The sequence below is a fragment of the Sus scrofa genome, chromosome 14 (assembly GCF_000003025.6).
Source record: "Sus scrofa isolate TJ Tabasco breed Duroc chromosome 14, Sscrofa11.1, whole genome shotgun sequence".
In the NCBI taxonomy this organism is placed as follows: Eukaryota; Metazoa; Chordata; class Mammalia; order Artiodactyla; family Suidae; genus Sus; species Sus scrofa.
The window spans coordinates 124804289-124831722 of record NC_010456.5 but is presented as its reverse complement, the minus strand read 5'-3'; the positions used below and the strand labels follow the sequence as shown (position 1 = coordinate 124831722).

Sequence of the window (27434 nt, the reverse complement as noted above, 5' to 3'; positions counted from 1 at the left end):
TAAGAAATGTGGACTTCCCATTGTGGCTTAGCAGGTTAAGAATCCGATTGGAATCCATGAGGATGCAGGTTCGATCTCTGGCCTCCCTCAATGGGTTAAGGATCTGGCGTCACCATGAGTTGTGGTGTAGGTCTCAGAGGCAGCTCAGATCCCACGTTGCCCCTAGGGGTCAGATCAGAGCTGTAGCCACTGGCCTACACCACAGCCACAGCAGTGGGGGATCTGAGCTGCATCTTCAACCTACACCAGAGCTCATGGCAATGCCAGATCCTTAACCACTGAGCGAGGCCTGGGATCGAACCCGCATCCTCATCAATCCTAGTCGGATTTATTAACGGCTTAGCCATGATGGGAACTCCATGAGCAAAAATGTTAAATCTTGTAGTAGCCACTGATGCTCTCAACCTTCCAAATCCATTTCTTTTTTTTACCCTTTCTGGTGGACTTCGGCCCTAACTAGAAGAAGCCACTTTTGACGGTTCATGGCAAAGACTTATGCAAAGTGATCCAGACAGTGCCAGCCATAGCCTGCTGATTTTGAGTCAGTTTAGGAATTAAATATGAGGGCTATTTGCATTCCATCCACATCTCTCCATCAGTTCAAAGGAAACTATCAACAGAAGGACGAGGATGAAAGGAGAATTGAAAATGTCTTAGTGGCTCTCTGGAGGTCCTGGAATAGTGGATACCTGATGGGATTAAACTACAGAGCTTTTACTTAGAGACCATTTTATTTAAAAAAAAAAAAATCATTACTTCACAGAGGTCAGAAAAACACTTTGGGAATCTATTCTCTAAAGCGCTCTTAATTTGAGTCTTCTTAATTCCTTCAAATTCTCCTCAGATTAAAATCATAATAAAAGGCAAAACCACTCTGGATAACTGGCAGTACTCAATTTGAGTGTATATCGTCAATGACCTTGCTATGTATCATCTGCTTTTATGTATATGTACAACTGAAATGCGTATAGAATTCACTGAAAGACATGGGCGGAAATTTTCACAGCAGCACTGTTCAAGGCAGTCAACATTTAAAAATTCTCAAATGTCCATCAAGTGTGGAATGGATAAATAAGGTATAGTATAATTACACAAAAAATTGCTATACAGGGAATTACCGCTGTGGCACAGCAGAAACGAATCCAACTCATATCCATGAGGAGGTAGGTTCAATCCCTGGCCTCGTTCAGTATTAAGGACCCACCGTTGCTGTGAGTTGTGGTGTAGCTTGCAGAAGCGGCTCGGATCACACATGGCTACAGCTGTGGTGTAGACTGGCAGCTGCAGCTCCAATTTGACCCCTAGCCTGGGAGCTTAACATGCTGCAGGTGCAGCCCTAAAAAGCAGAAAAAAAAATGCAGCATGAGATGTGGTGATGGACACCTATACACAGCATCATGAATAACCCTCACAGTGTCAAGTAAGAGAAGCCAGACGTATCTGCTTCCACTTACGTAAACTTCAAAGACAGGTAAATCCAGCGTATGGCATTCCTGCTGTGGCACAATGGGATTGGCAGCGACTCTGGAGCTCTGGGACTCAGGTTCAATCCCAGCTCAGCACAGTGGGTTAAGGATCAGGTGTTGCCACAGCTGAAGCATAAGTCCCAACTGCAGCTTGAATCTGATCCCTGGCCCAGGAATTCTGTATGCTGTGGGGAGGTCAAAAGAAGAAAACCGAAAACCCAGCATAGAGAGTTAGAAGTCAGCATAGAAGTCAGTGATTGAGAGAGGCATGAGGGGGTTTCTGGGGACAGATAATGTCCTCTTACTTGGTTTGGGTGCTGGTTATGGGTTGTGTTGCATTTATGACAATTCATTGAGCTGGAAATTTATAATTTGTGCATTTTTCTCAGTGTATGCTCTACTTCAATAAAGACGTTTACTTAAAAGCAAACAATTAAGGCATACGTCTTTCCTCCTCCAAAGCAGGGGGGATAAAGGGCATTCAGGACTTCCTCGCCTACCAAGGAAGAACATTGTCATATAATATGTACAGTGAATGGCATTTTAGGTGACAAAGAAAAGAAAACAAGCCAAACTGTAGAACAGACCGCAACAGTCACAAACAAAAGCCTGGTTGGGGAATACCAAATTCAGCTGACACCCAAGGAAATCTGAACCCCAATCCCGGTTACCCTCTAAACCATGTTGTATTCCTTTATAAGTTACTGGAAGAGACCGATGAGATGATGTTATGCTATTTAATCAGTTCCTGGTTGCAACAAAGTACATCTAATATCTGGGAGACCCGAGGTGGCTGTTGGATATGAAAATGATGGGCAGGCTGGAGCTGGCAGGGCTGCTTTGTAAGGATTTAGGATTATGCTGTCCATTGCCATGCAGATCACCTATGTCAAGAAATCACATTTGGGGAGTTCCCGTCGTGGCGCAGTGGTTAACGAATCCGACTAGGAACCATGAGGTTACGGGTTCGGTCCCTGCCCTTGCTCAGTGGGTTCACGATCCGGCATTGCTGTGAGCTGTGGTGTAGGTTGCAGACGCGGCTCGGATCCCGCGTTGCTGTGGCTCTGGCGTAGGCCAGTGGCTACAGCTCCGATTCAACCCCTAGCCTGGGAACCTCCATATGCCGCAGGAGCGGCCCAAGAAATAGCAACAACAGCAACAGCAACAACAACAAAAAGACAAAAAAAAAAAAAAAAAAAGAAATCACATTTGGGGAGTTCTCGCTGGGTGCAATGGGCTCGGCGGTGTCTCTACAGCCCCAGGATGCAGGTTTGATCCCCAGCTGGCACAGTGGGTTAAAGGATCTGGCATTGCCTGCAGCTGGCAATAGGTGTGGATCGGATCTGCCCCCTAGCCTGGGGAATTTCATATGCCATGGAGCAGCCAACAAATAAAAAATAAAATAAGAAGAAGAAGAAGAAATCCTATTTGGGGTAGTTGTCTTTAAAAGACTTGGTGTAATTTATAGTGGTTTGGGTTTTTTTCTTTTGTTTTATAACATTTGATCACACCATTTTAACAGTTGGAGGCAAGAGGGATCGTGAAAGTAAAATTTTTGTTAAGGTCTTAAAAAATGATCTGGTCTTCCTTTAGCTTTAGCAGACTGTGAGATATGAAGGCCTTAACTGAATACAATAAACCTTTATTTGTATTCTTTAAAAAAAGAAGTTGAAAGATGATACTGTAACGTTGTCGAAAATACACCTTTTTCAGGCAGACTCTGGCCACCTCGCCACAGGAACAGAGCTGCTGGGAGGCGGGACAGCTGTGGGACCTGGTGGTCTGCGTACAGCCTGCAAGTGGACAGACTTGTGTTCAGCTCCCAGCTCTCTCCTTTGCCAGTGGAGTGACCTTGGGTGATTTCTTGATCTGGCTAAGCTTTGAGTTCCCCATCTGTTAAATGGGCACACACCTGCCTCACAAGGTGGTGGGAAAGGTCCGATGGGATATGGTTTTGAGAGACGCTTAGCACAGCGTTGGGAAACAGTCAATACTGAAATCACAGCTGGGGCACAGACATTCATCCTTTTGTTCTCTTTTGGCTGCCGTAATTGTCCCGGAAACAGATGCTCCTCAGTCTAGAGGTTTGGGGATAAAGGCTTCTGCTGGCCTAGTAATTCACCTGACATGTCAAGAGAACTTGCTCTGTGGAAAGCAAGAGAGATCCTAGAGCTGCGAGGACACAGGTATGGCCCTCGTCTTTCAGGGGGTGTATAATCTCACGTGAAAGAGAGGGAGCAGGCTCACCTGTACTGACTGGTACCAGATGCTTCCTTTGGTAGGAGCTGAGCTTCCCTCCTTTCATTTTCGTAACAATCCTACTTGGAAGGTTTTCTTATGCCAGTTTTTACAGATAAAGAAATAAGACTGGAAAAGTACCCAAGGCCTTGCCATTTGCAGGGCCAGAATGCAGGCCCTGGGTTCTCTTGGTTCCAAGACCCATCTCCTTGCACCCCATGCTGGACAGTGGGGCAGGGCAGACAGCATAGCCAGGACACCAGGAGGCAAAGTTAAACACGTAGGACAGCCAAGTGCAGAGCTGCGGGAGCACCAGGGAGAAGAGGTTAGTTCCAAATGTGGGGTCTGTACATTTCAGATTTATGCTTTGCCGTCTGTGTAGTTATTTGCCTCGAAAGGTGGCAAAATATCCAAGATACGTGTTAGCAAGACATTCTCAATCATCTTAGCCATCTTTTTGTATCACACAGGGGTTAGTTTCCTAGTCGCCTAATGAGACAAGAGAAGCAGGGTATCCACGGTGTTTTGATGTTGGTACAAGAGAATCGAACTTGCGTCCAAAGACCTGGGAGGCTTCCTAGTTCTGACACTTAGCCGTGTGACCTTGGTTTGGGCGCACCAAGTCACTTGGCTTCTGAGCCTCTGTTTGATAACCATAAAACAGGAAGAGTGATGTCACTGATTTCAAAGTTCAGAGAGAAATCCAATTAAACACTGTGTGTGAAAGCACAGAGCCAAAGAACCGGCCTGAGAAGTTCCAGTGGTGAAACTAAAGTTAATGGAGTAGCTCAGGTTTTTGTTTGACCCTCTCATGTGGTTCCAGAGAGGTTGTTTAAGCTTTCTGCAGCTCTGCTTCCCTTCTTGTACAGAAGAACAGTGATGCCTCTGAAGAAAGGGAACTGATGATTAGCAAATTAGAAAAAGGTTTTCTAATTCCTTTGAAACTGTCCACATCTACAGACAGCTGCTAACAGTACAATACTACACGCATGTAACTAGCTTTCTATATAGGCAGGTGTATTTTGTTCTGAAAAAAAATCTGTATTTTTCGACTGCTTTCCAAAGGAACCCGGACCCCCCAAAAAAGGAATGAATGTAGGCAAACACTGATGTGTCCTTGGAGACCGTGGATGGGAAAGTTCCTCTTGTATTCTGGCCACATCTTTTTTTCCACCCCTCACCCCTCCACACAAACTGTTTTCTTTCTCTCTATCCCTCTCTCCCTTCCATCCTTCTTCCCTTCCTTCCTTCCCTCCATTCTTTCTGTCCTGTGCCTTTATTGAAGGTTTAAATACCATAAAATTTATCCATTGCAAAAAAGTCTATTTTTTAATTGAGTTGCTTGACCTCATTATGATTATATTATTATATTAATAATATAATTAATAATTATTAATATTATTTATTATATTATTATATGTAATTATAATGTATTATTATATTACTTTTAATGTAGTCTAGATACTGGTCCTTTTTTAGAGTTATGATTTGCAGACATTTCTTCTACTAAAAAGTCTATTTTCATTACATTCAAACAGTCGTGCAGCCATCAGCACAATTGTTTCACAACGAAAGCAGTTTCACAACGTTTCCGTCACCCCGTTTTGGCTTTGCAGTCCGCCCTGCTCCCGGTCTTATTCCCAGCCCCCATCCCAGCAACCACTGATCTACTTTATATGTTTCCTTTCGCCTCTTCTAAAACTTTCCTGGAAGTGGAATCCATACAATACATAGTCTTTCGTGTCTGCCTTCTTTCACTTAACATTATGTTGTTGAGGGTCATCCAGGTTGTATACATCGGTTGTTCGGTTTGTTCCTTTCCATAAAAAGCAGGAGCTTTGCAGTGTTCCATTATTTAAATGGTCCACATTTTGTTTATCTGCTCACCAGCTGAGAGTCATTTAGATTATTTCCAGTTTGGGGCTATTATGAATAACACTGCTGTGAACTTTTGCGTCTTTCTGTGGACACGCATTATCATTTTCTTTCAGTTCAAATCCTAGGAGTGGAGGTGCTGGTTTGTGGAGTACATTTACGTTCAATTTTTTGAGAAACTGCCTAAGAGGTTTCCAAAGCAGCTGTGCCATTTTTCATTCTCACCAGCAGTGGATAAGGGTTCCGCTTTCTCCATGGCCTCCTAACATGTGCTGTGGTCCAGTTTTTTAATGATAGCCATTGTAGTTGGTGTTCCAGGAGTTTATCATTGTGGCTTTCATTTTATTTCCCTAGTGACTAATGATGTTTAAAATATTTTCATGTGCTTACTCAGCATTTACATATCTTCTTTGGTAAAGTGTTCTTTAAATCTTTTGCCCATTTTTTTGGCTGCACCCATGGCCTGCAGAAGTTCCGCAGGCCAGGGATCCAACCTGCAACACAGCAGTGATTCCAGCCACAGCAGTTAACAATGCCAGATCCTTAACCCACTGAGCCATCAGGGAACTTCTTACATATTTTTTAATTGAGTTGCTTGGCCTCGTTATTGTTATATTATTATTATACATCATTATAGTGTATTATTGTAGTATTTTTTACATATTCTAGGTACTAGTCCTTTTTTAGAGTTATGATTTGCAGAAATTTCTTCTAGTCTGTGGCAGGTCTTTCCATTTTCTTGATGTCTTTTGAAGAGAAAAAGGTTTTCATCTTGACAACATCCAGTTTATCCATTCTTTTCTTTGATGATTATGCTTTTTGTATAATCTAAGAAATCTTTGCCTAAACTAAGGTCACAAAGATTTTCTTGTATGTTTTTGTCTAGGAGTTTTATAGTTTTAGCATTTATGTGTAGATCTGTGGTCCATTTGAAGTTAGTTTTTGTGTATGGTGTGAGGTAGGGGTTTGATTGAACATGTTTATCCAATTGTCCCATCATCACTTTTTGGAAAGACTATCCCCTCCCCATCAAACTGCCTTGGCACTTTGTTGAAAATCAATGGACCATAGATGAGTGAGTTTATTTTGGAACTCTGTCTTCTGTTCCTTTGACCTTTGTGTCTCTCCCACTGCCAATACCCTGCACTCTTGGTTATTTGTAGCTTTATAGTAAGTTTTGAAATCAGGTAGTTTAAGTCCTTGAACATTATCCTCTTCTTTTTCAATCATTTTTAACTGTTCTTGGTCCTTTGCATTGCTGTATAAATTTTATGACCAGCTTGTCAATGTACAAATAATCTGGCTGGGGTTTTGGTAGAAATTGCACTGAATATGATGATTAATTTAAAGAGACTGGTTAGGTCTTTTAGGAATGCACATATTTACAGATAATGTTTATCTAACACTGTTACATTGCAAAGACTGCTTAAAAGGTTTTGTTTTTTGGGTTTTTTGTTTGTTTTTTGCTCTTTAGAGCCACATTTGCAGCATATGGAAGTTCCCAGGCTAGGGGTTGAGTCGGAGCTACGCCACAGCCACAGTAAGGCAATATCCGAGCCACATCTGCAACCTATACCACAGCTCATGGCAACACTGGATCCTTAACCCACTGAGCGAGGACAAGGATTGAACCTACATGCTCATGGATACTAGTCAGGTTTGTAACCCACTGAGCCATAACAGGCACTCCTGCATAAAAGTTTTTGCACGTAGTTCCTTGGAAGGAGATGAGAAAGCAGTAACCATCTGCAAAAGCCAATATGCGTTTATACTGGAATGTTTCCACCTTTTTAATTATTTTATATTTTGACTGGTCAAAAGGAACCAGAACATTGGAAGGCAGTGGTGTGTTTCTCTGTGCCCTGTGTTGTGCATCTTCTCTGGGCAAGACAAGCTGCCACCCCACCCCTTGACATAGCGCCCATGTTTGGAGCAGAGGTTGCAGTTGGGGTTGGGGTTGGTGAGCCAGTGGGGCAGGCAACAGGATACGCTTCTCTGTGCAGCGAGGCTTTGCCTGGACTTGTGTAGAGCCCTCTGGGCTTTGTGAAAGCTGCCTGGGCAGATGATTTATTCACCTTTGCCCAGGAAACAAACTTTGGGCCAGGGCACACCCTCATTATTCTACCTGATTAGGATGCTGCATCAGGGAAAAACACCTCCCGAAACAGGTGGGTGGTAGCTTCGAGATCAAGCTGGTCCAGTTGCATTGGAAACCCCTCCCACTTCAAGGGAAGAAACAACAAATGGAAAGAAGGCTGAGTCAGCCCCCACCCTGCCTTTCTGCAGGAGCAAAACAGGGAACTAGCGAGATTCCTCTTCTCCCTCCCCACCCATGCACCTGCCACGTAAGCAACACATCCTTGCTACTCCTTTCGGCTTCCTCCTCCAGCATCAGGTTTCCCCAGTTCACGGTGATCTGCACAGACTCGTTTCAGTGCTTATAAAATAAAAAAAGATGCTGATCTCTGGCCCCCACCCTGAGGCCCTTAAAGCCGTTTTGAAAAGGCTCTTGGGTGTTGCTTATTTGCAGTCAAGTTAGAAAACTGATTTCAGCCAACACACCATCCTCCAAGTGCTCAAATATCCTTTGTCTGAAAGCACCCTCAACCAGAGCTGTGTCTGTGAGAGTCTCAGGGACGGAAAAGCAATGTGTTTATTTCTTTGGGTATTCTGAGCACCATCTCTGAATCAAGTTCGACCTTTAAAAAAGTGACTGTAGACCTTGGTAGTAAACTTCCCCTATGAACATGACCTCATTCGATGACCTCTCAGTGCTACACACCCTTGGCTTTTCTCAAGGGTCTAAATGAGAAACAAGTACACAGACATTTCCAGCCATCAGCAAAATTAGTGTGGAAGTTGTTGTGCTCTTCCAGAGCTGAGGTCCCCCTAGGGGAATTCTTTCAGTGCTTTTTGGAGTCAGTGTAAGCAAGAGTAGGCCTGGAGTCAGGCGGCCTGGACTCATAGCCCAGCTTTGCTTTTTGGACACACTGGTGGCTTTAGAGAAATCATTTGCTTTGAACTTTCATTTCTTTGCTTGCAGAAAAAAAATTGTAAAATAGCACCTACCTCACAGGGCTGTATGTGACCCTGCCACTCCAAGTCCTTGATACCACGCCTGGAACAGAACAAGACCCCGTCAAACCTCGGCCTAGGGTGACCATGATTAATTTAGAGTCAGGAAACCTTGCCTCTCTAGGGACAATTGCAAGGGGCCATTTTTTTTGCCCAGTGAGACTTTTGGGGCCCATTTTCTCTTTTGTCCTCATCTACTGATCACGACAAACATGTTTGCCTGAGGCTAGAGTCTTGTGATGTTTCTTTTCCTCTAAGATTTTCATTCCATTGTCTTCAGACCATGGCCTTCTCTGATAAGCATCCACAAGGCCTTTTGGAAGTAGTATGGCCTAAGCTGTAAATGGCTGAAGGCCGACCTCAAGGGCCACCGGGCCTATGCCTCCAGGAGAAAAGCACTGTAAGAGAAAGGGGGTAAAGAGAGACTGAAAAGGGACAGTTGGTGATCCTGGAGCTAAGCAGATTGTCTGTCCAAGGACGGGGTCTGTAATGATAGTTCTTTCCTAGTCCCTGTGGCCTATTACATTGGCACAGGGATGAGTCAGGGCATCAGAACGTCTCCTGGCTATCAGTCTTTGGTTAAACTCCATTCCCTGCCATCAAGAATGTCCTTTCTCAGAGTTCCCATTGTGGCTCAGCAAGTTAAGAACCTGACTGGTATCCATGAGGATGTGGGTTCGATCCCTGGCCTCATTCAGTGGGTTAAGGATGTGGTGTTGCCCTGAGCTGTGGTGTAGTTTGCACCTACAGCTTGGATCTGGTGTTGCTGTGGCTGTGGTGTAGGCCGGCAGCTGCAGCTCCAATTTGACCCCTAGCGTGGAAACGTCCATAGGCCGTAGGTATGGTCGTTCAATTAAAAAGGAATGTCCTTTCTCGACCTGAATTGCTTTTCTGTTAACACTACCATGTGAGCTTTTAGAGGTGTAGGAGTTCACACGGAATCATAGAATTTTACAGCTGAATGTGACTTGAAATTGTCTAGTCCAGCCCTTCAGTTTTTGCAGATGAGGGGCCCGGGGCTCAGAGAGGGCAAGTAGTAACATAAATGAGGTCCCATGAGTAAGAAATAAAGAAATGACATCCAGATCTCCTGATTCCAAATCTTGTAGCCCTTTCGCTGCACCCCACGTCCACAAGGAGTTCAAGCTCCTTTCTGCTCTTCTGGTCAATGAGTTTCTCAACAAATTTGGTGCCTTGCACCAAATCCTGCCTTATAATAGGTGGTATTTCCCATATACTAACATGTATGATAAAGTTTATACTTCAGTTTAGAGATTAACAAAATAAGAAGAATGACCACAGTAGTCCGATGCAATCATCACTATTAAAGACAAGCAATTTTTAGCACCTGGAATGTCTATGCAAGTGCTTTTATAAAACTCAGCTAAATAAGTAAATCATCTGTGGTCCACAGAGTTTAACGCCTGCCAGAATGTGACTTTTAACCTGTGCAATTTGAACATATGAACATAAAGAAATAAGGTTGTAATTCCTAAAATAGCCGTGTACAAAGGTGGGTGGAAAATGGGGGTGACAGAGTTAGGCTGAGCGCTCATGGGATGTCTGGCTTCTCAAGTTCTGGCAGAGTCGGAGTTGCAGGGTGTGGGCCCAGGGCCAGGTACCCAGTAACACTGCCTGTGAAGTCACCTGTCACACAAACAAAGCCCACACTGTGCTTTAAATGTTTCCAATCGAAAGCCTCCTCTCCACGGTGAATCGTGTGCTCCTCATCTGTAAAAAGTGAAGGGCTGGACTAGACAATTTCACTGTTTAGTCTCATTTTTCTCATGATCCAACATTCTTTTTCTTCTTCTAAAAATGGCTCTTATTTAAATGCTTAGGATTCAGCCACATCCGTTTTGGGTTTTTTTGAGGGGGATGGTTACTTTGCATATAAACCCATCTGTGTTTCAGCTCCAACACTTTCCCTGGCCTGGTGCACAAGACTTGTCTGTGAACTGTCATGGGTGCCTGTGTAAGAAGAAGTGAAACAACGAGTAGGTGGTTCGCACATGCAAAGGAGGGGCTCCCTTAGCCTGACCACTTGACCCTATGCCCCCCGCCCCCTGCACCTGCACTGCTGCACAAAGACTTTTGAATGACTCTGCAACTGCCCTTATTCTACTCACTGTATTTCTTGACATATTCACCATGGGATGTAGCAAGTCCATGGTCAGTGTTTCTCAGCAGTGTTTTTGCTGTGATTTGCAGAGCAGAACTCTGCCGCATGAAGCTTTGACAAATCTTCCACCCACTTGGAATGACAGTTCATAACGTGGTTACTCTCCTGTGCCTGTCCTTGAGAAAAGATGGCATGCAGAGAGCCCTTTATTAGCATCCCGAACTGCACTAGCAAGCCTTCTTTTTATGCACAGCCCTGGAACCTCTGCGTGGAGGACTATTATGCTGTCTTTCCTATTATTATTATTATCATACTAGTGCATGCGGCACATCCCAACATTCTCAAGATGTCATTTGATCGTGCACCCTAGCATCACTGTGAGGTAGATATAGCAGTGGGGTGCTGTGTGGTTATTAGTTATTGTAATGTCCATCAACACAGAGGAATGGATAAAGAAGATGTGGTACATATATACAATGGAATATTACTCAGCCATAAAAAAGAATGAAATAATGCCATTTGCAGCAACAGGGATGGACCTAGAGATTATTATGCTAAGTGAAGTTAGTCAGACAGTGAAAGACAAACATCCTGGGATATCACTTATATGTGGAATCTAAAAAGAGGATACACATGAAGTTATTTGCAGAACAGAAACAGACTTACAGACTTTAAAAACAAAATCACCAGGGAGGACAGGTCAAAGTGGGGGTGGGATGGATTGAGGGTTTAGGGCAGGCGCATGCACCCTGTGGTGTTTGGAATGGCTGGCCAATGGAGACCTGCTGTGTAGCATAGGGAACTCTACGCGATATTCTGTGATAATCTATCTGGGGAAAGAATCTGAAAAAGAGTGGATGTGTGTAAATATATACCTGAATCACTTTGCTGTACAGCAGAGATTGGTACAACACCGTAAATCAACTATACTTTAATAAAAGTTTTCCAAGAGTTTATAATTTGCCCAAGATGGCATTTCTAATACAGACTGCGGTAAAAAAAAAAAAAAAAATTGAAGCCTGGGTGTTATGACTGTAAGAGACAATGGACTTTTCTCCTCTTAGTCTTTACCTCCTTATCACACAGTAGCATAAAAATGAATTCTTTTCATAAAAGATCAAAGTCATATAGGAATACATGAAGGAAATTGTTAGGTTCCCATCCCTGCTCCTTCCTTTCTTCCCAGCAAGGAACCACAGAAAACTGGGTGCATTCTCTCTAGCTTCTCTCTGTGCAGGACACACAGATAAGCTCAGTATACATACACAGGTGCGTCCTCGCCAGCATAAGTAATAGAAATAGTGCCTGACTAATAGGACTGATGAAAGGGTGCCAGGCAGTGTGCCATTCCTCTCATCAGCTCCATGAGGTAAATGCTGTTATTCTGCCCATTGTACAGATGTGGGACTGAAGGTTAGCAGGACTGTCGTCTTCTCAGGACCACAAGGTGCCAAAACTGTATTGGACTTGAGTCAGCCTTACCCCAGTATCTCCACACTTTTAACTACAACTCTATGGAGCTGTGTCTCAGCCATTACTCTGCACTTGATTCTTTTCTCTTAATGACACTAGTTTGAACTCTTTCCATATAAGTACATATACGTTTCCTTCATTCTTTGATGGCTACCTATGCGTCCATAGTTTATTTCACGACTTTCTTATTAAGGTTGTTTCTATTTCTTTGTTCTTTGCTGTTATACGTAATACAATACTGAATACCTTAGTAATAACAGGTGTGAGAATTTCTGCAGAATGGCTTTTATGAGTGGAATTGTTCATCAGGGAGTAGTATGTACACATTAAATTTCCATAAATATAGTTTTCAAAAGAGAATTTTGCTCGCCAACAATGTGTGAGAATGACTCTTTCCTCACATTAGTCTTCTTTTTATCTTTGCCAATTTGTTGAATAAAAATACTTGTGTGTGTGTGTTTCCCTGATTCCTGGTGAGGTTGAGCTCATTCTTTATTTTGAAGGTCATTTTCGAGTCATTTCTTCTGGAAATAGCCTTTTGCCCATATTGCCGTTTATTTTTCATTGTGGATGCTCTTTATGTATTCTGGATAATAATCTTTCCTCTAAAATGTGTGGCTATCTTTCTCTAAGTGGAGGACCCATTGTTCTCACCATCCATTGAATAATCCACTTTTTTTTCAACTCATTTGAAACGCCACCTTTATCATGTCTCTTGTTGTCTGTATGCACCTGATTCCTCTCTTTTGTTCCACTGATTTATTTTCTGTTCCTGCACCAATATTTGAGCACTCTAATTATTTTTGTCATAAAGTAACTTTTTTATCAGAAAGGGAAAATTCCCCGTCACTGCTGCTCTCTTTTTCAAAAACCGTTTTTATATTTTTGTGCATTTTTTTCTTCCATGTGAACTTATAAAATCAGCTTGTCAAGTTCTATAAAAGAAACACCTGTGGAGGAGTTCCCATCGTGGCGCAGTGGTTAATGAATCTGACTAGGAACCATGAGGTTGTGGGTTCGATCCCTGGCCTTGCTCAGTGGGTTAAGGATCCGGCGTTGCCCTGAGCTGAGGTGTAGGTCGCAGACTCGGCTCAGATCCCCCGTTGCTGTGGCTCTGGTGTAGGCCAGTGGCTACAGCTCTGATTGGACCCCTAGCCTGGGAACTTCCATATGCCATGGGAGCAGCCCTAGAAAAGGCAAAAAGACAAAAAGACAAAAAAAAAAAAAGAAAGAAAGAAAGAAAGAAACTCCTGTGCATCTTTAGAATAAGGAGGTACTGCTTTAATAGGTTCATTTTAGGTAATTTGGCATTTTTACAATTTTTTGTTTTCCCATCCACAGCTATCACATGTCTCCATTTAAGCCTTTCATGCACATCGGTTAAGTTCTACAGTTTTCCTTGTGTAGAGCTTGTGTTGAAGGGTTTATTTGTTGCTATTATCAATGAGGTTCTGTTTTCCCATCACATGGACTTCATTTGTATTGCTAAGAAAATAGGAAAATTGTTAGTTTTTATATATTCATTTTTTGTTACCTAGCTACTTGACTGAACTCTAATTTTGTTAGTGACCTTTATGCTTATTTCTTTTTCACCTTTTGTCTTTATTTCTTTTTCATGATCTATCACGTTGGCTAGCACTGAAACAATGTAGAAAATCATTGGTGGATGTATACATTTCTGCCTTATTCCTATCTTTAAGGAGAATACTTCTAATGTTGCACCACTAATTATGAAAGATACACTTTATCAGCCTAAAAAAATTCCTTTCTATTTCTAGTCTGCTTTTCACTGCAGACTATACCAGATGCCTGTCGGGGGGCCTTAATCCTTTCCCCTACATTTTCCTTGAGAATTCAGAGATTGTCTGACGTGCCCGGGACCTCCCAGCACTGACATCCCAGCTGACCCAACATGGTTTAGAACTGAGTAGTATCTTCTCTCTTTCATTCATATTGGACCTTGGAGGGACTAAGGCAAGGAGCTACTTACTCAGTGTTAACATTTCCTGCACTCCCCTCACCCCACCCCCTCTGCCCCAGGAAGAAATAAATAAATAATGCTGTGTGGACAAGAACAAAATTCCTCTTCTGGAATTTTCTGACAGGCACCCCTGGAGAGATTTCATTTCTGGCTTCTCCTTTTAAATAATTTCAGCTTTTTTTCCCCTCTCAGTTAGCTTCTCACACTCTAGCGGCTACGTGGCTTCTCAGTTTCTACAGGAGCGTGTGAGGAAGGAGTCACCACCTGACCTCTGATTTCCTACTGAGATTTCACACAGGCACAGGGTGCAGCTGCTTCCAGCCCTAGGCTCTCAGCGCTGCCTTGCACACAGTTAATGCAACAGAAATGTTTTCACGGTTGATTGATGAAATGATTTAATTGCAGAGTACATTTGATCATTTTTAGGGGGTGAGAGTTTTTGCTAAGCCGTGAACGAAAGGATTTGGTTTTGTCAGGCGTGCATTTGGAGCGTGACTCTAATGTGATTCGGCACCTGTCTAGAGAATTGTCCCTGTGTCCAGTGACATTTTGCTTTGGGAAAATCCACACCTGCTATGATGGCATCTGTCACATTTATGAATGCAAAAGGCCCATGCGTAATGCAGGGCCACCTCAGTAAAACGCCTTCTTCAGAAAACAATTAAAACGAGGCTTTGGCAAAAGATTATTCTCAGCAGCAGAGAAGAAAATTAGGGCTCCTTCTGAGATCAAAAGTGGTGGATGATGTCTTTCAGTATGGTTTTTCTCATCTTGATGTAAGTTGGGGAGATTTTTATTATTTTCAGACTGTTTAGCTAGGAAAGCAAGACCGATAAATAGGATCCTTTCTTTTTATTGCTTTAGTACAAACCAGTTGGCCTCCAACCTTAATTTGGGTGTTAATAGTTTTGAGGTGGGCTTTTTGGGAGATGGAATGGACTCATCTTAGGCATGTGGCAACCATCCAGGAGAGCCCAAGCTGAGAGACAGCTGGATCCCAGAAACCCCAAGAGGCAAGACACCCTTGCACAGCAGGCATGGGTAGCTGGTATTTGAGCCCCTTCCAGATCCAGTGGGGTCTGCTTCAGCTTTTAGGGCAATTGGTATAGAAAGTTTGGTCCATTGCACAATTATTTTTCCTGCCTTAGCTTCCTTTCTTTTCCTCCAAATTTTCATGTCCAGAAAAGAGGCTGGCCGCCATGACCAGAAGTAGATTAAATATTTCCTTCCTCTTCTCTTGCAGGCAGGTGACAAACATTACCATCCTAGCTGTGCACGATGCAGCAGGTGCAACCAGATGTTCACAGAAGGAGAGGAAATGTATCTTCAAGGTAAGATGGACCCAAGGACCCAGTTATGTTCTCCCTACCTAGGGCAAGAAAACTTTGCTATGTTTGTTTTGAGAGAAGGAGGCATTTCATTAGCTGTAAGGTTACCCAGATCCAAAATGCGTATAGCCAAATGTTACCTCATCCATTAGTATTAATCAGCCAGGCAGTTGACGTGCTGGCAGTGAGCCCCCGAGGCTGTTAACAAATGTGTTGCTTCTGGAATGAATGAATTGGACTTGATGTTTGATGCTTTGGAGATAAGGCAAGAGTGAAGATCAGCTATGCCTCCTCCCACTACCAACCTCCACCCAACCCCCAGGAGTACGCTTGGGGAAGAAAAGATCAGAAGAGGAGAAGCATTTTTAGAAATGCTACGCTTTGGATGGCTACTTGGTTTTCTTTCATTTCACTATCCTCGAACAAGGATTTGGGGGGGGGGGCCCTTCCCGGCTGTCCTTGTCCAGGCTTTCAGAAAGAAGAAAATCTCATATTTGGTGAATTGCATCACAAATGTACTTCATCCCGTGCAGATGACATAGCTGTCATGTTGGGACAAAGAGGACAGAGAGTGAGAGAGAACACACCCAAAGTCCCTGAAAGAGAAATTGAGAAGTTTCTGGTGCCAAGAAAGTGCTCATTATCAGAGGGCCATTCGGTGTTTTGTTTGTTTGTTTTTTCTGTTTTAATTTTTTATTAGAGTTGATTTACAATGTTCTGTTCATTTCTGCCGTACAGCAAAGTGTTCCAGGTATACATATGTGTATATTCTCCTTCTCATATGATCTTCTACCATGTTCTATCAAAAGTGATTAGATAGGAGTTCCCGTCGTGGCGCAGTGGTTAACAAATCCAACTAGGAACCATGAGGTTGCGGGTTCGGTCCCTGGCCTCGCTCAGTGGGTTAAGGATCCGGCATTGCCTTGAGCTGTGGTGTAGGTTGCAGACGTGGCTCAGATCCCGCATTGCTGTGGCTCTGGCATAGGCCAGCAGCTACAGCTCCGATTAGACCCCTAGCCTGGGAACCTCCATATGCCGCGGGAGCGGCCCAAAGAAATAGCAAAAAAAAAAAAAAAAAAAAAGTGATTGGATAGAGTTCCCTCAGGTCCAGCAGGACCTCATTGCCCATCCCTTCTAAATGTAATAACTCATCCCAAATTTGGTGTTTTTTAATGAAAACAACTCTGATTAGTTTTCATCTCTAAAATTCTGAAGCTTCTTAGAGCACTTTTGGGGAGGAATCTCCTCCAGTCACACAGCACCATCTGTGCAAGCATTTTACTATTTTTAGCAGGAAAAAGAGTCATTAAATAGACAAGGGCTTATCAGTAAAATTAGCAAGAACTGTAAGAGCTATTGCTTGTTGAGTTTTGCTAATTACTGGGTCTCATCAGCCTTTGCGTGTCATTTCTTCATCTCTCTCTGCACATAACACTGTGTGTAGTTTTAATGAATGGTTTGCTCGACTCTCGGTTTTGTTTTTAGGCAACGAAGAAGAGTCTCTGGAAATTGTTCTTGAGTATTAGAGCAAAGCTTTGGCTCCTCTCCCCTTAAAAACGCTAGCTGGATGAGAAATGGACAACCCAAACATCCTCTTAGCTTTCAAATGCAGTCTCTGAAAAATTATAATTAAAAGTACCACCCAATTATATTTTTTATTTTAAAAAATGTTTCATTTTATATTGGAGTATAGTTGATTCATGATGTAATGATGTTAGTTTCAGGTGTTCAGCAAAGTGATTCAGTTATACACATATCTATTATTTTTCAGATCATTTTCCTGTGTAGGTTATTACAGAATATTGAGTAGCATTCCCTGTGCTATACAGTAGGTCCTCACTGATTATCTATTTTATATATAGTAGTGTGTATATGTTAATTCAGACTCCTATTTTTTCCCCCCACTTTGGTAACCATAAGTTTGTTTTCTGAGTCTGAAATATCCCTGAATTTTAAAGGACCCGATAAAGGCAAGTGACAAGCACCAAATCCAAGGCCCCAGGTGGCCTTGATATGACACATTTCTCCAGGGAAAGGCTAGAATCCTTGGGAGCAATAGGCAGGTGTCACTTTACATTTTCAGCACAGAACAGATTTATCTTTCAGATGGTCTCCAGGCTCTGTTTTAAATTTGAGTGTTTCCGTTACAGCACCTGTAGCCAAAGACCCAAGAGTGCATGTCACCCCTTGGTGACAGAAGGCTAAAAATTGAGACTCAGGGCTCTGGGTGCAGCCTTGGACTTTTTCATGGAGCAGGAAGCCAAATACAGTGATTTCAGGCTATGCACAGGTGACAGCACATTCATATCACAAATACACAACTCTCTGTTAAGAGGGACTGTGTTCAGAATTCCAGGATTGTCACAAAGCTCTTCGGGAGATGGGCTTCCATGTTTTCTGCCTGCCTTCTCAGCACATCCTTGAAGGATGAGCGGTTTCATCTTCCCCAGCATCCGATGTTCTTTGAGGCTCTTGGTCTCCGAGGGTCTGACCTTGGGAGAACCGTGTGATGCCGTGTGCCTGCCCTGGACTCTGGACCAGGACGCATGCTCGGTGGAACCTCCACAGACACTGCTCCTGGCCCCCGCCCTGACCCTCAGCCTCAGGCTCCCCACATTAAGAGGATTTCCTGTGCTTTGTAGCAAGCCTCAGAGTAAATACCAGTGCTGAACAAACCCTGTGTCCATAGCTTTTGTTCATTTGATTTATTTATTTATTTATTTATTTTTTTGGTGCAGGGACTGGGGGTTGAGTGAAATAGAAATGACTGTTAAATAGGGATTAAAATATTATTCTCCTATAAAGTGCTGTTTTCTTTCCCTGTCATTACTTTAAGTGTTTTAGCTCAGTGGTATAAAATAATTCAAGAGTTATTTTAATTTGATAGCTTTTCAAGGACACACAGATTGCTGCTTGAGGAGATAAAGATTTCAACAATGAAATAGGATGTCTCATATTCATGCTGAAACCCTTATTAAATTTCTGTCATCTACTGACTGCTGTCAACTTGGTGACTTTCTTCGCTAGGTCTTCTTAAGTGCCCCTCGGGTTCTTCTGCCCATCCCCACATTTGAACACACCCTTACATGGACATAGGACTTACACATGGACCTTATCCACAAATTACATGCACTGCATCTCTAGGCATAAAGAATCATATGGGCAGGCATTGGGATCTTATCAAAAAGGAGATTTCTATTGGGTATAAGTGTGTTCCTTACTGCGGTGGTACTGGTACCATCTAGGACTGTGCTTTATACTCTTAGAAAGTGAGATATTAACCCAGGAACAGAAATGACACTTAAGTAGTAACTTCCCTAGTTTAAAAGTGAAGACTTGAAATAATTTCGAAACTCTTAAATTTGTTGAGGTTCGCTTTGTGCCGCAGTATGTGATCAATTCTTGAGAATGCTGTATAGTAGGGGAAAAAAAAATAATGTATCAGGGGGAAAAAAATAATGTATCGGGGAAATAAAAAATAGTAATCAAATAAAAATGAAGACTTTTAAAAGTTAATTAGGAAGTTCCCATTGCGGCTCAGCAGTAACGAATCCGACTAATATCCATGAGGATGTGGGTTTGATCCCTTGCCTTGCTTAATGGGTCGGGAATCCGGCATTGCCATGAGCTGTGGTATAGGTCACGGATGCAGCTCAGATCTCGAGCTGCTGTGGCTGTGGTGTCAGCTGGCAGCTACAACTCCGATTCATCTCCTAGCCTGGGAACTCCATATGCCCCAGGTGCATCCCTATTAAACCCCCGAAAATTAAAAAATAAAGTTAATTAAAAGATTCAAAGTTAAAGGAAACTTAAGGATTTGTAGTGTAACTTTTGACCTTTCTGCTAGTTGGATTGATTTCCTGTATCTTGTGTAGAGAACTGATATAATCGGATCAACAAAAAATTCAGTGAGTTTTGCTTCTGGATATAAATGATCTGGTTTGACTTTACTTCCCTCATCTGAATTGCTTGATTGTTTTGATGTTATATAAACATGGCTTATGGCTTATATTTCTGAAATTAAATGCAGCTGTTGGTAAGCACACAGACATGACTTTTCAAGGATAATAATATGGTTTTAAAAAAAAAAATCAACACCCAGTCAAGACCTAAATATCTCTTATATCAAAACACTCTTGTGCCCAATGAGTGGTTTCTGTGGATTAGGATTTTTTTCTCTATCTTTTTTTTTTTTTTTTTTCTTCTCTTTTTCTTGTTTTAGGGCCACGCCTGAAGCATATGGAAGTTCCCAGGCCAGGGGTTGAATTGGAGCTGAGCTGCTGGCCTACAGCGTAACCACAGCAATGCGGGATCCAAGCCACATCTGTGATTTACACCTGAGTTTGTGGCAACACTGAATCTTTAACCCACTGAGCGAGGTCAGGTATCGAACTTGCTTCCTCATGGATGCTAGTCAGGTTCTTAACCCACTGAGCCATAGCGAGTGCTCCGGGTTATGACTTTTATAAGAACAAGCTCAGACTAGATGAGGAAAGCTCACCTGAAGTTTGAGTTATCATGCGTCACCTGGGCACAGGGCCATGCTCAGATGTTCTGTCTGGTAGGACGGTGGCGTCTTTCCATTTCCTTTATTCTCAGCCATGCATTCTCTTTCCAGGTTCTACCGTTTGGCATCCCGACTGTAAGCAGTCCACCAAAACGGAGGAAAAGCTGCGGGTAAGGAAGGCCTTAGAGCCGAGATGCCAGGCGCACTTGATGGCTTTTGCGTTATCACTGATTCTTGACGCTGGAGTTTGGGGTGGAATGACTTTTTGTGACTCTTTTTTCTCTATAGCAGACCCAGTGGAAAGGCCTTTGGCCAGGAAAGGAGGTTCCCTCCTACATCAAACCGATCGTGGTTTTTGTTCCAAATGCGTGTATTGGACACAATAAGCCTGGCCTCGTGAGTCAGGTTCTTAGGAAAACATTCAAGGGAAAAGGCAGACCTTACAGATGTGAAAAACGTATTTCATCAAGTTCTAGGTCCAGCATCTGGGGACCTCCTCACTGGGTTTTTTTGGTGCTTAGTCCGTAGTGTCCCATCTCAACCCATTGCTCCCTGCGGTCGTTCCTCTGCTCTTGCTACATTCGACTGGCTTCTCCAATCCAAATGCACCAAGCGGCCTCCATCTGCACAAGCTAATGAATTGTCAGAGAAAACCTTTGGGGGAGTCACGATGAACCCAGACATGTCAATGTGAACAGGTGTTCTTGATTGCCTTTGTAACTGAACCCTTCGGTGGCATCAAAATGCCGTAACTCCCCAGAACACTGAGCATATGGGCCAAGGGATAGACCCTCTTTAATCTCTCACATCTAAAGCCTCCTCCCGGTCTTACTCAATTCTCAGATCACCTCCAGGGGACAAGGTTTTATCTGTTTCAAAAGCAAAGAGCTGTACACCATTGTAAGGCCATGATCATAATCTATGTCTAATACAGATGTTCCTAGGTTTTCACTGGGGCTGTGCAGTGTTTTTCAGAGCAATCATCAGACTAGATCCTAGTTCGTAGGCACTCAGTTTAGCTACCTTAGTGGTACCCTTAGGAAAACGAGAGTTTGGCTACACAACCTGATGTCTCAGGGAAAAGAATGGCCCAAATTTATTTTCAAAGCTGGATTCTTGACTGGGGTATCATATTTTCTCAATCTACTGTGAGCAGACATATGGAGCGATGGATGTAACCCCTAGCAGCAGCGCAGTTGGTATGTCCATGTGTCCTGGTCACTAATGTGTCACTTATGAAGGGGTGACTTGGTTTCAGAGAAATGATTATCAGCAAGACCCCCCCCCCACCTTTTGGCCTGCCATCCAGCTCTTATGCTCCTTTTCCAGTATCTTTCCTTTATTCTCTTCAGTGAAGCCTATGTGTGCCCAGGAGATTTTTTCCTTTGCTTTTTTTCTTTTCTTCTTCTTTTTTTTTTCCATTTCAACTGGCATCTGTAAGATCAGATGGGAGATATTTTGCCAGTTGAATAACTTGGAGACTTGTCCCTTGCCTGTGACCCTGAATGAAAGTGATTATCTTAGAATTCACCGCTGATGTGAATGATGTGATGATTCTACTTTTAAGTGGAGGGGGAAAATAATTACTTTTTTCTCAAAATAATTGAGTAAAGACCAGAAAAACTGGAGAGGAATTTGTCCACCTATATTCGGATGATTTGACCCCCGTTTCAAAATAAACCTTCAACTTGAGCATGTGTCTTCACCCTCCAGTCCATCAGTGAGGCAGGTACACACTGGAACAGCCCCCAGACCCTGGGAGTCTTGAGGACCCATGGATGCTTTGAAAATGGGTTATCATTCTAAAATACCAGGACATCAAAGATAGTACTTACTGCCACTTTTATTATAAGAATATAAAATTCACAGCATCACTTGTGGATGCTGCCCCCCAAACCACCCGAGCAGCTTGTGGTTTGCACTATCTTTACAGTGAGGCCTTTACAGTGAATAATCATTTTTACTCCATCCCCGATGAAGTCTTTGGGGAGACGTTAAGAGAGGAATGCTAACGAGGCCAGACTGAATGGAATGCATCTCTTCTCTGGAAGGATTGCTTGCATTTGCAGAATGTATTACTAAAATGATAAGAAAAAATTAACCCTCTTGATCACATCTTGATGGAACTCTTTGGATAAGTTTATGAAAACAGCGAGTGAATTGCTTCCACTCATTCTGGCCAAGAGGAGCTATTGTTTTGTTTTGCTTTTTTCCTTCCTTTGGTGAAACTTTTCCAGAGAATTCCAGAGCTCTTCTCCTAAAGCCAACATTCACCACTTGGGAGGTCAAGGCAGCCCTTGGCTTACTCACCCTGCAGTACAGCCGGCCATGCATCTCCAAGGGGAAGAAGCTCTGACGTTGGTGGGATTTAAAAGAGGACAGATTTTGAAGAGGGGGAAGGATCCTGTGCTCTCCTAAGGGTGTGTCTACAGATCACAGCCCTGAGCCAAGATTGCCAGGCCTTTCCCTGGGCGTCACATCAGTACAGTTACCATAGCAAAACGAAAATGTTTTAATCGTTCAGCCACCCCAAAGAGTAATCCACATTCTCAATATTTCAAGAACTTGTGGGGCACAACAGATTCTTAGGAACAATGGCTTGATTGGCTTCTAACTCCTCATATATAGGAGTGTCTAAGGCAAAAGAAATGGAAAAGCATGATGGGGGGATTGGAACATAGGTCAACATACTGTAACCTGAAGACCAGTTACCATGCTTTTAAACATGGACAGCTGGAGTTCCCGTTGTGGCGCAGTGGTTAACGAATCCGACTAGGAACCATAAAGTTGCGGGTTCGGTCCCTGCCCTTGCTCAGTGGGTTAACGATCTGGCGTTGCCGTGAGCTGTGGTGTAGGTTGCAGACGCGGCTCGGATCCCGCGTTGCTGTGGCTCTGGCGTAGGCTGGTGGCTGCAGCTCCGATTAGACCCCTAGCCTGGGAACCTCCATATGCTGCGGGAGCGGCCCAAAGAAATAGCAAAAAGACAAAAAAAATTAAATAAATAAAAAATAAAAAAACATGGACAGCAAAAATGCACATATGCGCGTGCACACACCCAGTCAACTAAAGTCATGTCACTTGTTGCTCCTATCAAATTAATTTCCCTGAAGGTTTTCTGGGGGAAGGGGGTTGGGGTTTGTTGGATAGTGTTTCTGAATTGAGGCTCTTTCCTTGTTCATTCTTCCCTTTTTCATGTTTCACGGCAGCCACCAAACATCCATCGTTCTCCATCTGATTTCTTTTATCCTAAAAGCCTGATTCGACGTACAGGACGGTCCCCGTCTCTGCAGGTTGGCGCTGTGTCTGGGCTGAGGCTCGGGGCCGCTGTCCTCACCCCAGGCTTCTGCCGCTTCTCCTCTCCTGTTGCTTTTACCATCTAACGTCTCGGCTCCCGCAGAAGCAGATGCTCTTCTCACCCCACAGTGTGCATCTCACATTCTGATTTTGGCTGTTTTCTTCTCTGGACGATGTTTTCGCATAGAGCAGTGGCTAAAGCATTGTCTTCAGTACAGCGAGCACATTAGAAGCTGCCCTTTTGGTCCTGTGTTCCCACATTAGGTTCCTTGAACAAATATTTGCCAGGTACCCAGGTAGAGGAAGGAAGAAAAGACAGGTACATTGTTGTAAAATGATGCAGAAACGTATCACAGAATATGAGTCATAAAGATCAGGAATGTCCCATGAGGGAGGGGGGCTCAAGGCACCTCCGAGAAATATTGGCCTCTGAGTTGCATTTTGGAGGCTGGATGAGATATGAGCAGCTAGAGATGACAAGACAAGGGGCTGGCATGGTGAAGAGAGGGGCAGAAGCACAGAGCAGGGGGAAAGCGGTGCTCAGGGAGGGAGAGGGTTGGTTCAAGGAAGGACGAGGGTCGTGGAAAAGGAAACAAATTAGACTAGGCACCTGCTCGGCAGAGGCGGGGGGGGCTGCCACCCACTCTCGCCAGGTCTCCCTACGAATCCCCGCCAGGTGGCTCTCCTTATCCCCATCTCACAGATGGAGAGACCGAGACCCATCCTAGTTAACTAACTTCCCCAGAGCTATTCCAACGGTAAGTGGAAGAGCTGGGATTGGAACTTAGGTCTTGGAACTCAGGTCTCTGTGAGCCCATAACGTGTGGTCTTTCCACGATCCTCCAAAGAGAGAGTGAGAGAGAAACCTGGGAAGACAAAAGGAGGACGGCATGAAACACGGGCTAAGCCTGGTGGTGTCTGAGGCAGGGCTGGTGTGTAAGGGCACCGCGCCTGCCCAGAGGCTCCTCCGAAGCAGGGAGGGTAGCCATCCAGCTCTCCAGATGGCAGCAAGGCAGGAGGCCGCATCCCCTGCACACACTTGACCTTCCTTCAGGATCTCTTAGAGCCCGTTGAAACCTCAGCCTGTTAAATCACAAGTGTCTTTCCCCATCCCGTCTTCATCCAGATGAAGCCCATCTTGTAGCCCTGCTGACAACCCAGGGTTGCAACACAGCCCTTTTGTCTGGGCTTTGTGCCTACACACCAGTTTGCTGTGCTTTCTGGAACGACACTGCGGCCCAGAAGAGTTTTGGTTTGGATCTACTTTGATTCAAACTTCATCTTCTTTCTTTAAAGGCCTTGAAAGATGGAAGTATAGAGTTTGAGAGTGGAAAACACTCTTTTAGACACCCCGCCCCCCTGCGCCCCCGCCAACTTTATCTATAGAATGAAGTCAGCTGATGGCTATGCCAGCAGCAAGACAAACTTCAGATTCTAGGCCCTGGATGCCTGGCCTTGGCCCCGGATGCTGCCTTACATTCAGTTCAGTGTGTATTCATTGTGTAACCTTGGTCTATCTCAAAGCTTTAGCTCCAGGGCCAGAATCCATGTACAGCAAACTGATACGGTATCGTGAATCCAGAGGAACAGCCAGAGTTCATCCTCAGAGCTCAGAATCAGTACCTACTTGGCAGGAAGTTGCTTTTGCAATAGCTTTTAGGGTTTTTTCCCCGAAAGTATACTTTATGACTCCAGCAGTGTCCTATTTTGTTAGCTCGAGGCTATCACCAAGTGGTTCATTTTCATGACTTGAAGAAAAATACCACCAAGTGTGAAATTTTTTCATTTGCTCCAGACCGTTAAGAGCCTTGGAGCATCTTGAGAGGTGGTGGGCTGGAGGAGAGAGAAAGAAAGAGCGAGCGAGAGCGAGAGCGAGAGCGAGAAAAGGAGGGGGGGGAGAAAAAGAGGGAGAGAGGTCTCTTTTTAAAAACTTCTCTCTTCCTGTCCTGCTATTTGAAAGGGAGATCTGATCCCCATTATCCAGCGTTAAATATCAGTAAAGTCACCTGTAGCCCCATCGCAGAAAGGGATAAACAGCTTGAGACCTGGCAGAGAAAATGAGCTATTTGACAGGGTCTTGCTTCACGCATTGGCCATTGAAGACAGCTCACCAGGACCTTTGAAAAGCCTGAAAACACCAAAGCATTCTCAAGCCACCCGGATGTTTTGATCTTATAAATACTGTGGATTGCACAGCAGTTTATTTCACCAGATAATTTCAAGCACCTTTAGTTGTTAGATAAACAGTACTCCTTGCAGGGACATTCAGCCTTCTACGTCCCAGAAATAAGCCTGGTTTTATTGTGGAGGAAAGTCAAATTGATAAGAGGAAAGTCTTTTAATTATTTATATCCTGAAATTGCCCCTTCCTTCCTCTTGCTAAATTACAGGTAAAAGAAAATGGGGAAAATAGAATTACCTAAGAAAAACCTATTCCAGGATTTTACAGGAATAGTACCTTTTGTCTATCGGTAAAAATTGGTACGGAGCCTTTGTAATTCCTGTTGTAATTCACTATAAGCAAAGCACACGGTATTCCTAGGACCGAGTTTATAATAATCTGGAGTGGATCGCTTGCTTTTGTTTTAAAAAGGGGCTTCTCTGCTGTGCCTTTGGAGGCAAAAGCATGAATGGCAGCCATCCAAAACGGGCATGAGATTTTTTTCCTCTGAAACTAACATTCACTAGATTATAACATGTGCACTTGCAAACTGTAATATACCAAACAGACACTGTGTGTATATGTCTACAAGGGAGCTAATTAGAGGTTTTAAGTATGTCTAGAACTAGGAAATAACATTGTTGGTTATTGTTTTATTTTTGTTACTACCTTCCCTGCTGCTTTAGTCCCAGCTTTCACTCTGTTTGGATATGTTACTCTTTTGGGTGTGTCTTTACAATTCATCAGAAGGTACAGGTGTTAAGATTTATCCTGCGAAAAACAGTGAGGCCTCTTGGCCATGGTAAAGGCTGGTGGCAGTTGTGTGACTGTCTCCAGAGAACTGGACGTGTGCCAGTGAGCCCCTCCCACTTCCTTGCAAACACAGATTTCTTTTTTTTTTTTAATTAATTGATTTATTTTTCCGCATGGGGGAAAATACAGCATGGGGGCCAAGATACACTTACATGTATACATTTTTTTTCCCACCCTTTGTTCTGTTGCAATATAAGTATCTAGACCTAGTTCTCAAGGCTACTCAGCAGGATCTCATTGTAAATCCGTTCCTAGCTGTATCCCATAACCCCAAGCTCCAGATCCCTCCCACTCCCTCCCTCTCCCCCAGGCAAATTTCTTTTCCCAAGAGGAATTCCTTTCTTGCCTGAGCAGTGAGCATTCAATGCATGCAGTTCTTAAACGTATCCCTTCTTCTGCAGCTGTTATCACCAACTGGTCTGGTGAACTTCAACAAAAACCCAAGGCAGGTACTGTGCCCCTTAGCAACCCTTCGTAGAAGGCAGTCAGTCACCTTCTATCAGTAGTTGTCCCACCGGTGTTCCCGAGCCCTCTCCTCTCTGGGCGCCAGTTGCCTGTAGATTCTCCCTTCTTAGAGCATGGCTTTGGGCAAATGCACACTAGGTGAACGTAGTTGTTGCATCTTCGTTCCTGCTGAACGGGGGAGGGTGGGGGTGGCAGAGAACCCTCTAGCACCCTCCTTGGAGGAAGGAACCAGGTATGGTGCATGGTGACCCCTAATTGGCAATAAGGGGAAATTTTCATTTCTCTGTTGAAGCTCTGGGCAGCGTTCTGCTAAGTGTTTTGAATGGTCAGCATTTGAGGAATGGTGAGAGCTGGGGTAGAAACGTAAAAAGATCTCTTCGGTGTAATTTTCATTCTGTGATTGGGCCTTCTGAATGGTAGAGCAGATGGTCAAAGTCAAGGGATAGGAAAATAACAAGTGAAAGGTAGTCAGAGGGCTTTTTGTTAGTTTCATACAGAAAACAAAAAGACGTGCATTTTCAAGCACTTGCTAGTAGGATCAAACGCCATTCTTTTCCTCTTTCCTGTTGGAATGAACTCCTAGTCTCCTGGTAAGACTTCCTTGTTGACTTATTTTTTTTTTTCCTCTGAGGAAAG

At 43.6% G+C, this 27434-nt stretch overlaps 1 protein-coding gene across 39 annotated transcripts in view; it reads left to right on the top strand.

Annotated features, from left to right (window-relative positions):
* The window catches only part of ABLIM1 (actin binding LIM protein 1), a 348912-nt gene that overhangs the window by 277000 nt on the left and 44478 nt on the right, over positions 1 to 27434 (top strand). For 25 of the 39 annotated variants that reach the window (XM_021073372.1, XM_021073364.1, XM_021073382.1 and 22 more), the window contains 2 exons: positions 15474 to 15561; positions 20177 to 20235. In XM_021073372.1, coding sequence (XP_020929031.1) covers positions 15474 to 15561; positions 20177 to 20235 — 147 coding nt within the window. Of the gene's footprint in view, positions 1 to 15473; positions 15562 to 20176; positions 20236 to 23271; positions 23356 to 27434 lie in introns of all 39 variants that reach the window. The other 14 variants (XM_013983755.2, XM_013983756.2, XM_021073368.1 and 11 more) reach the window with 1 other exon arrangement.